Below are 15,558 nucleotides of genomic sequence, written 5' to 3' on the forward strand. Positions count from 1 at the left end.
TATAAACATATTTGCACGATGTCTTCCATCCCAAATGTCAACAACTTGAAGAGAGTGGTTTCCAAGAAAATCCGCCAGACGGTGCGGAGACTCGAGAAGAATCTCGAGAACTTGAGCAGGAACGTGAATCCGATGCCCCAGCCGGTCCGCATCCCCGTTCCTGCTCAATACGCCATGCCTCGGGGCAAGGATGAATGTAATAGATCTTGTCATTGGACGAACCTTCTTCCATGCTTGACTCATTTGATCTGTTCCGTTCCTCTGAGCTCTGTTCCCAATGGTGCTCCAACCCGTCGCTTAGATCTGGGTAAGGTCTTGCAGCTGTACCTCGGTAGGCCTGCTCGCTTCCCAGCCTCCGCATTGTTTGGCCGCTCCACATTCCAGACCCTTGCCATTTCCGTGTATGGTAATAAGCTTGCCTCTACAGGCTTCCTCTACCACAACACTAGATTCTATTCCACATACAGTCGCATGAATTTCAACCAATGGACCTGGTCCAAGATCAACCAGTCAATCATGTTCAAGAAATTCTCGTCGCAATCTCAGTTCCGCCTGCAGAAGTTCTTATCGCACTACAGACTCCCCACCCTTACTCAGATCTTGAAGAAGAGATCCAAGTGCGCCCAGAATGAATTCGAGCCTCGTGTTCGTTTGTGGAATATCTACCGTGAATTATCCAAGAAAACCACCAGATTTAACTCAGGCGTCACCGCTGCTGCTAACACCATAACATCCACATCTCTCCGCCTAAATGCGCTGTTGACGCAAGGCTTCCATGACATGGTCCGTGTTTTGGCTAACGAGGCTTCAACTGTAGCTGAGGGATGCTACGTTGATTTCAAGCTCCAGCCACTTGTGTTGATCCCCGAGAAAACTATGATGTCTGCAGACATCCTTGCAGAATTACAGGCCAATTTGAAACACTTTGAGCGTCATTTGGCACAACTACAGAACGACATTTCTCAACTCAGTGATTTGGGAGAGCTTCCACTAAGATACGTCTCATCCGAGGGTATCATAAGAGTTTACTTTCCAAATTGTGATCGCGAAAGATTACAAATTCTCTTGCGCGAAAAGAATATTTGTAGCGGAGTTATCTACGAGGATTTTGCCCAGGAGGCCGCCGACCTTGATCGCTTTACGAATGTGTCGTCCGTTTCAGAGAGCGACATTTTGAGCAGCTACTACCTGTCCTCAGTGGAGTCCAGCTCTCAATCCGAGGACTCAGATTCAAATGTTTTGTCTCTCGAGACCTCTTCCAGCGAATTTGAGAAGAACCTGCCTGGCAACATGCTGCCCATGCATTTGGGCAATATCGTACCCAGCCAGGGGCCAATCATGTTTGCCGAAGACAATTACTGCTGGGCATAAACTTCATCAACCATCCATCTTAGACTCCTAGTGAGTTGTTCATAATCTCCCCGTTTCCTGTGGCATCTATTCATTTCTTCAGAACCGTTCATTGATTTCAATTTAGTACCTAACTATTTAGCTGTAGACATTCAATTTAACCGGGCATTTGCTCTTATTTATTTTCTCTACTGGAATCGATGCTCCGAACTAAATTTACATATTATAGCAGTTGGCTCTTTGTTTATGTGACTTAGTGGGACAGTACATATCCCAATCCGTCAAACATCGCTCTGTGAAGGGCTATCAGACGTCAAAGTAATGGACCAACCAACGGCAATTCAACAATAAACCCATACATTTATAGATCATCACCAATATTAAAAAAAGGAGCAGTAAAATATAATCTAGAATTCTGTCAAGTACCAATCGTCCTTCATAATTCCACTTCTCGTATTCTAGGCCAAACTCGTCCCCATATTGTTGATTAGCTTTATGCACTCTTACACAAAGTGACTACTTCCAACATATCTATTTACGCATCTCCCCATTCACCACAAAAGCGTATACAATTATGACTGATACAGAAACGAGCGACTCGAAGAGCACCACAAACCCTGTTCTCAGTGAGGACGCAACATCCCAAGAACAAAATCTCAATAGCCACGCACAAAGTCCCAGCGAAGACAACCAATCAGATCCAGCTTCAAAGGCCACAGATGCACAAGTAGACGAGTCCAAAAGCGAGACCGATAAGTCGATACTAGAAGAGGATGGTATTGCTGCAGACGTTGAAGTTCAATCCACCCATTCTCTCAAAGAATCTGACAACGAAAGCGTTTATGAAGAAGCAGAGGCAGAGGCAGCACTAGACGAAGAAGAGCAAAAGACTGAAATAAAAGCCAAAGATGATCAATTGAGTTCTAGTTCCCCGAATGAAAATAGTGCCGTCGTCCACGGATCTGTGGCTGAAGAAGCATCTGCCATTGTAGAAGACAACACAAAGCTCACAGTTGATGATACTGCCGATACTCCGGCTGAGACCAAGGAGACCTCGACTGAAGTCCTTAGTGACGAAGCTGATCCTCAGCCTGAGGAGCTCATGAGAAACTTAAACTCTTCCATTGATGGAATCAGCCTAAGCACGCCTACTCAAAAGACTACTCTTCCGGCCCGTAACCACCTCAAATTGGCCATCAACTCTAATTTGTCTAATGTTCCGCCGCCTCCCATGAGTGCATCCTCCTTGTTGCAATCAAAACAACTCGAGATTTCCTCCAGGTTTGGAAGCAAAGACAGGGCTCAACAGGAGGCAATTACCACGGGTATCCGTAGTATAAAGAATACATTCAAGGAAATAAGATCTACACTTGATCATATGCCCGCCGAACTTGTGGGCGGACCCATTGATTGGGACTTCTGGACCCGCGTGGTGGAAAACTATCAGGACGTTGTTGAGAACGAACAGCCTGAGCTTCTTGAAGCTGTTGCAAAAGGTATTCCAAAAGAGTTTCGTGGAATTGTATGGCAATCAGTGGCTAGATCTAAGAGTGTAGTGATGGAAGAGCTCTACATGCACCTCAAAACTGAAGAGTCTGTTCACGAGAAGGCCATCAAACGCGATCTCACACGTACATCATTCTACACCAATGTTGAGGCCGTCGATAAGGCTGGTGAATTGTTCAATGTCATCAAAGCATACTCCAATTTCGACCCAGACGTGGGTTACACTCAAGGCATGGTTTTCATCGCGGTGCCTTTAATTATGAACATGACAGAGAGCGAATGCTTTTGTTTGCTTGTCACACTCATGAAGGAATATGAACTTCGCGAGCTTTTCTGCCCCGAAATGAGAGGATTGCATTTATTGCTTCACCAGTTTGACCGCTTACTTGAGCAGAAGCTGCCTCTTTTGTTCAATCACTTACTAAGACAGGGCGTCCGCTCACTGATGTATGCTTCGCAGTGGTTTCTTACGTTTTTCAGCTACAAATTTCCCCTTGACGTTGTATTGCGTATTTTTGATGTCATCATCACTCAAGGCACCGAGGCTTTGATCAAGTTGGCGATAGATTTGATGCTTCGCAACGAAACAAGCTTACTTCGACTCAATTTCGATGCACTTCTAGACTTTCTCAAGCTCAATTTGTTCAACATTTACGTGAGCGAGGAGTTTGTGCAAGCAGAGGCCCTGGAAGCCAGGAGATTTCCACTATTAACAAGACGTCCGTCATCCAAAACGACGCCTTACTACAAACTTGATGAATTTATGCAAGACTCGATGCTTGTAGAAATATCTCCTATCGACCTAGCCCGTTACAAAGCTGAGTTTGAACAGTTATGCGCCGAGGACGATGGACGAGCTACAGAAATTGAGAAACTCAAAGAGCAAAGTGGGGAGCTACGCCACGAAATCAAGGGTTACGAGTCAGAATTGTTCACCCTCAATTACCAACACATCAATGTTGTCCAAGAGCTTGTCGACAAGAAGGTCATTCTTCCTGAAGTACTCGGCGATATAGATGAATTGAAACATGAGGTGGCCAAAATGGAGAACGCCATTCAGGAATTGGAATCCAAATTGAACGAAGAAAAAGACAATATTCCACAGGACATTGAAACTAAAATTCAAGATTTACTACAACAGAATGCCCGTGAGGCAGAGCGTTTTGCTAACTTGGATGAACAATTTAACAACCTTACCATTGAGAACGAACAACTTGAGGCCACAATTAAAAAGATGCCAAAAACATGGTTTTGGAATAAATGAATTTACAGCAATTCATTTTCAGCACTTCACTTCCTTTTGAGTTTTGGTGTCTCAGGATACCATATCACGTGATACGGGGTTGTTGCCCTAGACATGGTCGCAGCTATATGCAAGCCTCACTCTGGCAGTCGCAGTCGCACTCTATCACTTGGTTTGAAAATTTTCCCTTCTTACTTACCTAACTAAAAACTCGTACAAAATGGGTAGAGGACCAAAGAAGCATCTCAAGAGATTGGCAGCACCATCCCACTGGATGTTGGACAAATTGTCCGGCACCTACGCCCCAAGACCATCTGCTGGTCCTCACAAGTTGAGAGAGTCCTTGCCTTTGATCGTTTTCTTGAGAAACAGATTGAAGTATGCTTTGAACGGTAGAGAGGTCAAGGCTATCTTGATGCAAGAGCACGTCAAGGTCGACGGTAAGGTCAGAACTGACTCTACCTTCCCAGCTGGTTTCATGGATGTCATCACCTTGGAGGCTACCAACGAGAGCTTCAGATTGGTCTACGACGTCAAGGGTAGATTCACTGTCCACAGAATCACCGCTGAGGAGGCTTCCTACAAGTTGGGTAAGGTCAAGAAGATCGCTTTGGGTAAGAGAGGTATTCCATACGTTGTCACCCACGACGGTAGAACTATCAGATACCCAGACCCATTGATCAAGGCTAACGACACTGTCAAGATCGACTTGGCTACTGGTAAGATCACCGACTTCATCAAGTTCGACACCGGTAAATTGGTCATGGTCACTGGTGGTAAGAACATGGGTAGAATTGGTGTTATCACCCACAGAGAGAAGCACGAGGGTGGTTTCGACTTGGTCCACATCAAGGATCAATTGGACAACTCTTTCGTCACCAGACTTTCTAACGTCTTCGTCATCGGTACCGAGGCTGGTAAGCCATACGTCTCCTTGCCAAAGGGTAAGGGTATCAAGTTGTCTATCACCGAGGAGCGTGACAGAAGAAGAGCTCAATCTGGTTTGTAAATTACCAGGCACTTTTAGCTTGAAATCTAATATACATTACATATAATTTGTTTCATTTTTGTAGCGGCAATGTCGTGATACGCTGGCTAGACAACACCTTCGCTGATTCTTCATCATACTTTTGTCAAAATTGATAATGCAATGCTTCGTTTATTCTTTTGTGATAGATATACGGGGCTTTTAGTTATTACGATATGAGCTCAATGCTTTCCCTGTCACGTCGATGATGAAAGAACTCCGTTTCTTCTTCACCGTAGCCATTTAAATATTCGGATTCATGCTCATGTTGCAACGAAACAAACTTGTTGTGAACCAAGCGTGCCAAAATGAAACGATCAACGAAACCACTTAGTTTAGTAGTGTTGCCATACTCATTGATCATTAAAGAATTGAGTTGTAGCCTGTCAAAGATTTCAACGACCTGTTTAAGCGAGGTTTTGCTATGGGCACTCAATGCAGTTGGCTCAAGATCCAACAAGATCAGATCAACACCCTCGTATCTTCCTTGAATGTCCTTCTCATAGTCTTGCTGTCTTCCAATCATTTGCTCAGGAATCTTAGTACGAAAAGAAACAAGAAGCGCCAGTGGTTGGGAGCTGCCCACTGTTCTAACGATCGATTCATAGATTGTTTTCTTGGTGACATAACCAAAGAGAGTAAAATCGTGTTCGTTTGCAATAACAGGATATCCTTCATGACAATCATCAGAAAGGTAAGCATACAATTCAGGGAGAGAATATGGGGCCTCTGGGTAGAGAAAAATACAACGTAGCCTATTGGTGGGAACCATTGTTTTTGAAACCAGGATATCGGGAAGTGCTGCTTTGAACTCAGATGTCATAGGCCCAAACTTCAAGAGCCCATCTCCCTTTCCCAGATTGTACTCTGACAATTCAGCACTGTCCTTTGTATTGAAATCATTCACAATCCAGGCGTCGTAGATATTGTGTTCGCTGAGCCAGTCATTGAAAACCTTTGCGGTCATAACTGCAACCATAATCGGGACAACGTATGTCAAAGCACCGGTGAGCTCGAAAATAATCACCACCACAGCAACAGTGAGTTTTGTGATACCAGTCATAAACGCAGCAGCGCCAACAACGGCATATGCAGAAGGGGAAACGATACAAGACTTAGCAGTACATGTTGCTAGAAAGGAGGGGTTAATCTTGCTCTGTATTGCCCGAGAAAGAATTCCAACCAACCTTCCCAATGTTCCTCCGAGGACTAGAGATGGCATGAGGATACCACCGGGAAGGGAAAGGCCATAGGAATAGGCAGATAGGACAAATCCTCCAATGAATATGTACGATAGCTTCAAGCCTGTTATAGCCAGAGATGAATCACACATGAAATTTGTCGCCTGCGACAAGGTGGATACTTCTTCGACGGGGCAATCTGTGAATAGAAGTTTGAGGTAAGCCTCCAAGGACATTTTAGACATTGAAAGTGGGAATGTGAATAACGACGTTACCATGGCAACCACTAGGATTTCCACATATCGAATATTTGTTTGCAGAAGACCCGACATGGAAGAAAAGATGTTCCAGACCCGATTTTTGGTTTGCTTATTTTCGAACTTGAGGTAGAGCTGGGTATACACATGGCCGAAAAGCCCACCGGCCAACCCAAGAAAGATGAAGGGGAGCGTCTCAGTGAAAAGCCAACTGAAGTTACCAAACAGCACTTCGAATAGGTTTCCCTCATGGAAGTTCGTTCCCTCCGTGAAAGCTTTTGACCCAAACACAACGACCAATGCAATTGTTGCAGCAACAAACGAATTCCACATAATTTTCATGGGAGAAAAATAAGACTGAAGCAATTCGGAGACGAAGAGGACTCCGCCTATAGGAGAGTTGAATGCAACCGCGATACCCGTGGCTGTTGCAGCCACCAAGAGCTCTCTTCGAAGGCCCTCCGAGCCATCCTTACCATATATACGATCAAACAAAGCCGATAAAATAGAGCATGCTACATGCGCCAAAGGTCCTTCTTTACCAAGCCAAAGACCAGACGCTACAACCATCACTAGACCCGCAGCTTTAACAAACAAGGCCTGTGTTCCCAAGTATGTTGATGTATGGTAATTGAGACCAGCTACAATAAGTTTGATTTCAGGAATACCACTTTGTTTCGCGAGGGGCGCTTTTTTGTAAGTCAAGTATCCTGCTGCTAGAATGAATATACTGCCAGACACAATGTAGATAGGTAAGTCTATCAAGAAAGAGAGCCAAGATTTTTCACTCAGATCGCCAGCTAAAAGACGCAGCCAAGAATACCAGTCCTCCGACGGACATGTCAGATAAGGACTCAAAAGCGACCATCGATCTAGTTTGGAGAAACATATACCGATCTTGAAGTCATTGAGTCCCGCCGAAAACAAGTCGATGACCACAGTCATGTATCCAACAGCAATTGCCATCAAAACTAACACAGACCACTTTTTTAGCGAGCCGCTTGGAGGCTGGATGGCTTCTTTCATCCAGTCGATGTATGTGTTGTCCTCATAGGTAGCTTTGGGGATTTGGTAGGGAGGTTTTGGCGGCAGCGAATGTCTTATTGTGAAGAGAGGAGAGTTTGTATTCGTCATGATTAGCTACACATGGGATAGATGGATATTTTGTGGTTATTGAATGTACTTCTAAAGTGAGGAATATACGTACAAGAGGTGTGCATTGAAGTGAGACAATATGAAATGTGGTTCTGGGAAGATGAACCCCGAAGGCGATGAATTGATAAATAAAGATAGGAAAATATGGAAGGTTTTGAGGCTGTGGTATTTTTTTATTTCAAGTAGCAGTGCTCGCCTTTTGGGCAGTTACAGGTGATGTGCCCACCAACAATCAAGTGACTAAAAGGAAGGCCAATCGATAACTTGAGGTGGCTCTGATAGCGTTTTGTTCAAAGCATTTAATTCAATCAAGATTTTTGTCTGTTATTTAATTAGGTGAAAGCATGTTTGCCTGCAATGATCAGATGAATGTATCAACGCTACAACGTCAGCCAGATGGGAATTAGTTTATGGCTCTCGAAAAGTGATTTTGATACAAATAAAATAGAAGAACCAAATGCAGTGGATTGTATGGAGAACATTCCTACCTCTAGAAGAACTATCATTCTCCTATCACAAGAGGCATACCGTACAAGCCTCCGATCATATCCCATCCGATTTAGCCCTTCTGTTTTCAGAAAAAAAAGTCACACTCATCCGTTCAGCCTTTCTCTTCCAACAGCCGTATGATCTACGGGATGCGCATGTCCATTGTAGGAGCATATGAGACACAAGTCTTATCTGCGCCGAGGTGATGCATTTGCATGCACTAGCCAAAAAACTATCTCAATTCCACGGTATCGACCAAGAATCGTTTTGTGTTGAGAAAAATTCCGGACATTTGCACGGATGTTTCGCTCTGGTCTCAACCCGGTCCATCATTCTTAAAACACCAGACAATGTACTTTCAAAACATACACCAAAATGAACAAAACCTTTTGCCTCTCAACGAAAACAACCATGCAATTGAACCACACACCTTCCTTTTGGTTGCAAATGTTCTGCCGAAAAAAACCCAAAACCTGCCTGAACACAATGCAGACGCACATTCGGCCACCTTTAGGCGCCGGTGCGTCAACTTGCAGTTATTCGATGCACCTACAGAAGCAGGTACCACACACCAGATAAGACCGCCGCGGGAATCATAACGGAGCTGATCCGCCGTGAATATTTTCCCGTCACCACCATGACCACCAATTCTAGTGAAAATATTGGCGTTTTCCCCACAATGGCCGTTTGTCCACACATGACTGGACTTCCAAGACACATTTGCATTTACGCGCTCTACTTGGCGCATGGTGCCAGGGAGAGACACTAAAGCTAGGACTAGAACGTTGAGGGGAAGGCCAGGAAGAAGCCGCAGACACACGGCCTCAAGCTCACAAACACAACGGAAGAAATGAAAAAAATAATCAAATCATGCCGTCGTCACAAGAATGACGTTTTCACATCTCAACTGTCTGTCCGCAAATGTGACGTTTGATCCACGGTTTGTTCTTGGGTCCTGCAGCCCAGCGCTGATTTGCAGCCACATGCGCAAAAGCCAAATGGGAGCCCAGCCACCCTACTGGGCCCCAGAGTGTACGCGCAAGACAGAATGGACAGAGGCCAAAACTGTAAAAAACAGACATTTTCTTCAGATTCGAACCACACAAACACTTGCCCCGACCCAAATTACCTCATGCCCTGACGACAGAACCCGGCCCTGGGCCGTAAAACCCTCTCTTGCACCAATCCGGAAAGTGATACAAATCACAGTGGTGCGGTGCTGCAGGCAAACACTGCACCGCCATATCGCTAATGTACTGTGTCTTCAGTGCCCAACACCGTCAGGCTTGCTCCACCCAGCTTGCCTATTTAGGACCTGCGTAAGCCCTGCGTTGCACACACCCTTCTTTTTTCTTTACGTCCACTGTGTGTTTGCGTATCACCTCATCAACGTTTAGGTCGTAGCTGCTGCCTCAATTCGTGTTCCGGCTGAAGATACTCCATTTGCTCTAAAGCACACATCGCGCCCTTTAATCTTATCGCACCTTCGTCGGCTCCTGGATCACTGTTCTTCCGACCCTGAGTGTATTCGTTGCCACCCTTTTTCCCCCCACCCACCTCTATCCCACTTCATAGCTCAATTGAACAATGGCTCCGTTAACCGTTCTTGTCGGCGAGGCCAAACCGGGCGAGACCGCCCCCCGTAGAAAAGCGTCGCAAAAGAATGGCGCCCTCGAAAGACCCGCAGACATGTCTGCCACCACGCTTCCCGAGTACATCGAGGAGTGCGTGGCCAAGCACTCCAGCAGAAACTGCATGGGATGGCGTGACTTGCTCGAGGTCCACAACGAGAAGAAGACCATCACCAAGGTTGTGGATGGCGAGGAGCAACAGGTCGAGAAGAACTGGACCTTCTACGAGTACTCCTCCTACAAATACAGCACCTTCAAGGAGACCCTAGTTGCCATCAAGGCCCTTTCCAAGGGTCTTGCGGAGATTGGCTTGAAGCCCAACCAGACCGACAAGTTGCATATCTATGCGTCCACTTCCCACAAATGGATGAAGACCTTCTTGGCTGCTGCCTTCCAGAACATTTCCATTGTGACTGCCTACGACACCTTGGGCGAGCAAGGCTTGACCCATTCGCTTGTCTCCACCGAGTCCAACGCCATCTTCACCGACAATGCTCTTTTGGGCACTTTGGTCAAGCCTTTGCAGAAGGCTCCTCACATCAGATACATTATTCACAGCGAGGACATTAACCCCGATGACAAGAGAGAAGAGGGCAAGCTCTACAGCAACGCCGAGGCTGCTAAGAAAAAGATTTTGGAGGTTCGTCCCGACATCAAGTTCTTCTCCTACAGCGACATCTTAAAGCTCGGTGAACAGTCTAAGGCTGAAATCCAGGGCAAGGCCAAGCCTTCCGACTACGCTTGTATCATGTACACTTCCGGTTCCACTGGTGACCCCAAGGGTGTTGTCATTACCCATGCTAATATTGTCGCTGCCATTGGTGGTGTGTCGACAAACGCAGGCAAGGACTTGGTCAAGCCCACCGACCGTATCATCGCCTTCTTGCCATTGGCCCATATTTTCGAGATGGTCTTTGAGTTGATCTCTTTCTGGTGGGGTGGCTGTCTCGGTTACGCCAATGTCAAGACTTTGACTGACGTATCTTGTAAGAACTGTAACTCTGATTTGTCCGAGTTCAAGCCAACTGTGATGGTCGGAGTTGCCTCCGTGTGGGAATCTGTCCGTAAGGGTATTCTCGCGAAGGTCCTTCAATTGCCATACATTGTCCAAAAAATCTTCTGGACTTCTTACAGACTCAAGTCCGCCATGAGCAACTACCACATCCCTGGCTCTTCTGCATTTGACATCGTGTTCAGAAAGGTCAAAGCTGCCACTGGTGGTCAATTGCGTTTGGTCTTGAACGGTGGTTCTCCAATTTCGAGAGACACTCAAGAGTTCATCACTACTTTGCTTTGTCCTATGTTGATCGGTTATGGTTTGACTGAAACATGTGCCAATGCAACTGTCGTTGAACTTAAGCACTTCGAGCAAGGCGTGGCTGGTACTCTTGTTGGTAGTGTGACTTGTAAGTTGGTCGATGTTGCTGACGCTGGATACTACGCTAAGAACAACCAAGGTGAAATCTGGTTGTCCGGTGGTGCAATCACCTCTCAATACTACAAGAACGAGAAGGAGACAAAGGACTCATTCACCGACGATGGTTGGTTCAAAACTGGTGACATCGGTGAATGGGCTCCAAATGGTGCATTGAAAATTATCGACCGTAAAAAGAACTTGGTCAAAACCGCTAATGGTGAATACATTGCATTGGAAAAATTGGAATCTACCTACAGATCTAACTCTTTGGTTTTGAACATTTGTGTCTATGCTGACCAAAACAAGGTCAAGCCAGTCGCAATGATTCTTCCTAACGAGCAACATTTCCGTCATTTGTTGATCGACAAGGGAGTGGCTACCGCTGACCAATTGAAGAGCAAAGAGCTCAGTGACTTTTACGATGACAAAAAGGTCGTCAAGCTTTTCCTCGACTCGTTGTTGGCAACTGGTAAGGCACAAGGCTTGAAGGGTATTGAACTCCTTCAAAATGTTGTTCTTGTTGATGACGAGTGGACACCACAGAACGGATTTGTTACTTCGGCACAGAAGTTGCAAAGAAAGAAGATTTTGGAAGCATACAAGTCCCAAGTCGAGAAGGCCTACAAGTAAGATTACCAAGATCATATTATCTTTATTTAGCAATGACCTAGTTCATTTTTCTTCTATCATTTAAATTAATAATCAATATTAATTCAGCTTATTCTAAAATGTAAGGGAGGGCAATTAACCACCGTAAACTCCAGAGAACACCCTACGGATCAGCCGTATATCCATGTTTTCGTGGAGACACAATTGAAGGAGAATTCTTGCCTTTTGTGGGTTCAAATAGCCGCCCGCAACGAGGAAAGAATTATTTGATTTAGGCATGGAGCCGATAGGAACCATACCATCTGTAGAACGCTTACAGTAGATTATGGGCAAGTGTTTCTGGGCTGAAAGATCACCAAGCGCAGCATTCGAAGCATCAGGAAGAGAACCGGAGCCCATAGTTGCAATGACAATACCATGTACGTTCATGTTTGCAACTGCCAATTTCACAATGTCTGCAGTGAAACCTTGATGAGCGTAGAAAATCATGACATTAGAAAGGGGCCCAGCAAAGCCAAGTGGAAGTTGGAAGTAGCGCAAACCGGTAGGTCTTTGTGGTGGGAAGTAGTAGTGGACCTCTCCGTTGACGAAGTTACCCAAGTATCCTGAACCCAAGGATTTGAACGTATCTAAGGAGTTGGCATCGGTCTTAGAAATATAGTAACCGGAACCGATTTTGTCGTTGAGAGTGACCAAAATACCTCTCCCCCAACTGGCCTTGTGCGAGGCAACCACACATGCCTGGTATAAATTAGAGGGACCATCAGCAGAGACAGATGTGGATGGTCTCATAGAGCCACAGATAACAACGGGCTTGCCGAGGGTATCAATGGTGGAGTCCAAAAAGAACGAAGTCTCTTCACAAGAGTCGGTTCCGTGGGTGATGACAACACCATCGTACTGATAAATGGCCTCCTGGACCTTGTTTCTCAATTGCAAAAGCTCGGTGTTGGTAATTTCCTTGGAGTCAAGGTTGCACACCTGCTCGAACTGCAAGTCACATGTCTGTGAAAGATCAGGAATGGACGAGATCAAGTCCTCAATGGTCAAATCTACATGGTAGCCTGCTGTCTGGAAAGCAGTAGAACCTTTGGCAGCAATTGTTCCTCCAGTGCCAAGAACCTTGATTTGAGGAAGCTTGACAGAGCCCACACTCGAAATCGAATCGAGTGTCGCTACCGAGTTCAGTCTGAACTTCACTGTGAAGACAGGATGGTGGAGGTCTTTGACATCTTCATGAACGTCAAAGCATTCAGAACAAGGACGGCTGAGGGGCATTTTTTATTTTCCCAAAGTGGATGAATATGCAATCTTGGTTTATCGAAGCAACCCAGAAGCTTAAATACTTTCTGGAGTGACAGCCGCGAAACCTAGAAAATCGGGGTTTGGCTTGTATATCCAGCTACTACTGCACGGCTTTTTGGCGTGCAATGCGGCATCTCGATGAGATGAGATGTCCCCCACATCTCAGATGCCGGGGTTGCACGTAATGAGTCAGGAATTTCTTGGAAGATGGATGATATCGGAAACTTGAATACTCAATCCTTCGTAGTTTCTTTAATTTCTTTTTTTTTGTTTCCGTCGGGGATTTGAAATCGAGTCGACCATGATAGAGTAGGTGGTGAGTCTCGAGATATGTGCTGGATAGATGGAACCGGAAGTATGAGATGATCCATTTTTGATGATTTGTTCAATGGAATAGATGTGTAGACTTGCTAAAATGAGCAGATTGTGTTGTCATTACTCTTGCTTTGCAAAGCACGTTAGGACAAACTCTAGAGAGACTAAGTGATCTCTGTCATTGGCTATTCATGACAATGATATATAATCCCTAGGGATCGCAAATCAGCGTTGACGTCATCAAGTCTGTTCTGATTCATTAGAGCTAGAGCGATACTCAGTATATTATCTTGAGGGCACCGGCCGGACAGAACAAAGAGAAAGTGAAAAGGTTGCGTAATTTAGATGCGAAGCCATGTTAAATTTGAATTCTGTAGAACTCACCTGATCATCGCTCTTGACTGGGTTATTGTCATTCATAACTAGCCTTCGTAACAAAGACAGATAGATTAACGTTTACGTAGAACAAATAAAATATTTACAGTGAAGATTTGTTTAAAATTGACTCCGAATTTCGATTTATTTTAATCTGAAAGCAAAGTCGACATTCTTCTCAGAATCTTGTCCATAATCAGGCCCAAGACATCAATCATATATCGATAAGTAATTTGAACTTACGATAATTCAATGTCAAATAATGGTTAGCTGCTAGAACAAAAGTTACCCATTATCAAATTAAGAATTGAAAATAAAGTATCACCACTACACTACAGTGGCGTCGCTGTCCAGTCTTCCATGGGTATTACACGCATATTAGGTACTGATAAATATAAGAGATTTCCTCTCATTTCTGATTGTCAATTGCTGCAATGCATATTTCTAGAGGCGATAGATACATAGCGCGCATCTTCCAGAGCTCTCTATTTTTACCATGCACTTTCTTCTTAGTGGATTTTTTGTGGACCGTAGGCGGCGGTCCTAGTGTATCCATAATGCTAAGGATGAAAATGGAAGAACATCGCGCCCGGCTTGATGCTGCCAGACTGAGACAAGAATAGAGACGGTTTTGTTTGTAGTTGTATTGTCAAATAAAAATGTGAATGACACTAAGGTGAAGTGGGCGGCACTCAAGACAAGCTCGGATTGAGCTTTAGTAAATTCTATTTGCGATCGGATTCAATCTCAATTGACACATGTAAAGAGGCCCTCGGCTTATCTCTACTGTGTATTGCAATTGTGCATTTAGAGGATCGTTCTTTGATTGGTAAAACTCCTCGTTTGATTAACAAGTTAGAACCTCCGACCTTGTGCAACCGAGTGCATAAACTTAGAAGAAGGCATACATAAGTTTAACGACATCGGGCTTATTGAGATTAATTTTTACCTGGCAGATACTCTATTCCTTTACTTCCTTTGTTAGTGCTAGCCACAATTCTTCCGCAGGACGGTTCCATACAAAATATTAAAAAGCGGAAGAATTAAGTTCCTGAGCTGCTTTTCGATAATCTCAATCTTTCTAGACATGATATTTTGTCAACTTTGTCAATATGTTTAGGTGTTTAGAAAGATTGCAACTACTGCGTTGAAAGTACTCTATTTTCCCTCCGGAACAGTAACGTACGAATTAATACTTTATTCGAAAAAATCACACTTTACCATGGAATCTATTTGACCAATTATGAGGTTTCCTCTAAATATCAACCTATCATGTTAATTAGCAAGTCTGCACACAAGACACTTTACTCATATCTCAGAGCCTACCCTTAGTATTAATCAGAGTAGAATGGGTCTTTTCTCCAAAGAAAAGGTGGTTGATCCGCCAAACAAGTCACAAAGAAAAGTATGTTGGGAGGCACGCGATGTGTTCTTCCAATGTCTAGATGCAAACAAGATCGATAACTCCTTGGATCCAAATGAGAAGGCAAATGTTGAATCCAATTGTGGCAAGGAAAGGGCAACTTTCGAAAAGGACTGCGTTGCCTCTTGGTATCAATACTTTCAAGAGAAGCGTTACAATGACAACCGCAGACAGAAGTATATCGAAAAGCTACAGGCCGAGGGCGCACAGCCTTTGCCTTTCAAATTGGACAGCACACAAATGAATGTAAATAGGAAATGAATGATTTGAGACAA

At 44.6% G+C, this 15,558-nt stretch overlaps 8 protein-coding genes across 8 annotated transcripts; 6 read left to right on the forward strand and 2 right to left on the reverse strand.

The window, feature by feature from the left end:
• Positions 1–18: 18 nt before the first annotated feature.
• On the forward strand, positions 19–1,371 carry PUMCH_004277 (uncharacterized protein; the record flags this gene model as incomplete). Its single annotated transcript, XM_063023218.1, has 1 exon — positions 19–1,371. The coding sequence occupies one exon, from the start codon at positions 19–21 to the stop codon at positions 1,369–1,371; it is 1,353 nt and encodes a 450-aa protein (XP_062879288.1).
• A 553-nt stretch (positions 1,372–1,924) lies between these two features.
• Positions 1,925–4,120, forward strand: PUMCH_004278 (uncharacterized protein; the record flags this gene model as incomplete). Its single annotated transcript, XM_063023219.1, has 1 exon — positions 1,925–4,120. One exon carries the CDS (start codon positions 1,925–1,927, stop codon positions 4,118–4,120), a length of 2,196 nt encoding a protein of 731 aa, XP_062879289.1.
• A 199-nt stretch (positions 4,121–4,319) lies between these two features.
• On the forward strand, positions 4,320–5,108 carry PUMCH_004279 (uncharacterized protein; the record flags this gene model as incomplete). The annotated part of the gene is made up of 1 exon (XM_063023220.1): positions 4,320–5,108. The coding sequence occupies one exon, from the start codon at positions 4,320–4,322 to the stop codon at positions 5,106–5,108; it is 789 nt and encodes a 262-aa protein (XP_062879290.1).
• Positions 5,109–5,295: 187 nt separating this feature from the next.
• On the reverse strand, positions 5,296–7,698 carry PUMCH_004280 (uncharacterized protein; the record flags this gene model as incomplete). The annotated part of the gene is made up of 1 exon (XM_063023221.1): positions 5,296–7,698. One exon carries the CDS (start codon positions 7,696–7,698, stop codon positions 5,296–5,298), a length of 2,403 nt encoding a protein of 800 aa, XP_062879291.1.
• Positions 7,699–9,095: 1,397 nt separating this feature from the next.
• On the forward strand, positions 9,096–9,605 carry PUMCH_004281 (uncharacterized protein; the record flags this gene model as incomplete). The annotated part of the gene is made up of 1 exon (XM_063023222.1): positions 9,096–9,605. The coding sequence occupies one exon, from the start codon at positions 9,096–9,098 to the stop codon at positions 9,603–9,605; it is 510 nt and encodes a 169-aa protein (XP_062879292.1).
• Positions 9,606–9,795: 190 nt separating this feature from the next.
• On the forward strand, positions 9,796–11,886 carry PUMCH_004282 (uncharacterized protein; the record flags this gene model as incomplete). The annotated part of the gene is made up of 1 exon (XM_063023223.1): positions 9,796–11,886. One exon carries the CDS (start codon positions 9,796–9,798, stop codon positions 11,884–11,886), a length of 2,091 nt encoding a protein of 696 aa, XP_062879293.1.
• Positions 11,887–12,000: 114 nt separating this feature from the next.
• On the reverse strand, positions 12,001–13,143 carry PUMCH_004283 (uncharacterized protein; the record flags this gene model as incomplete). The annotated part of the gene is made up of 1 exon (XM_063023224.1): positions 12,001–13,143. One exon carries the CDS (start codon positions 13,141–13,143, stop codon positions 12,001–12,003), a length of 1,143 nt encoding a protein of 380 aa, XP_062879294.1.
• Positions 13,144–15,208: 2,065 nt separating this feature from the next.
• Positions 15,209–15,544, forward strand: PUMCH_004284 (uncharacterized protein; the record flags this gene model as incomplete). Its single annotated transcript, XM_063023225.1, has 1 exon — positions 15,209–15,544. One exon carries the CDS (start codon positions 15,209–15,211, stop codon positions 15,542–15,544), a length of 336 nt encoding a protein of 111 aa, XP_062879295.1.
• Positions 15,545–15,558: the final 14 nt, after the last annotated feature.

Source organism: Australozyma saopauloensis, chromosome 5 (genome assembly GCF_035610405.1).
Source record: "Australozyma saopauloensis chromosome 5, complete sequence".
In the NCBI taxonomy this organism is placed as follows: Eukaryota; Fungi; Ascomycota; class Pichiomycetes; order Serinales; family Metschnikowiaceae; genus Australozyma; species Australozyma saopauloensis.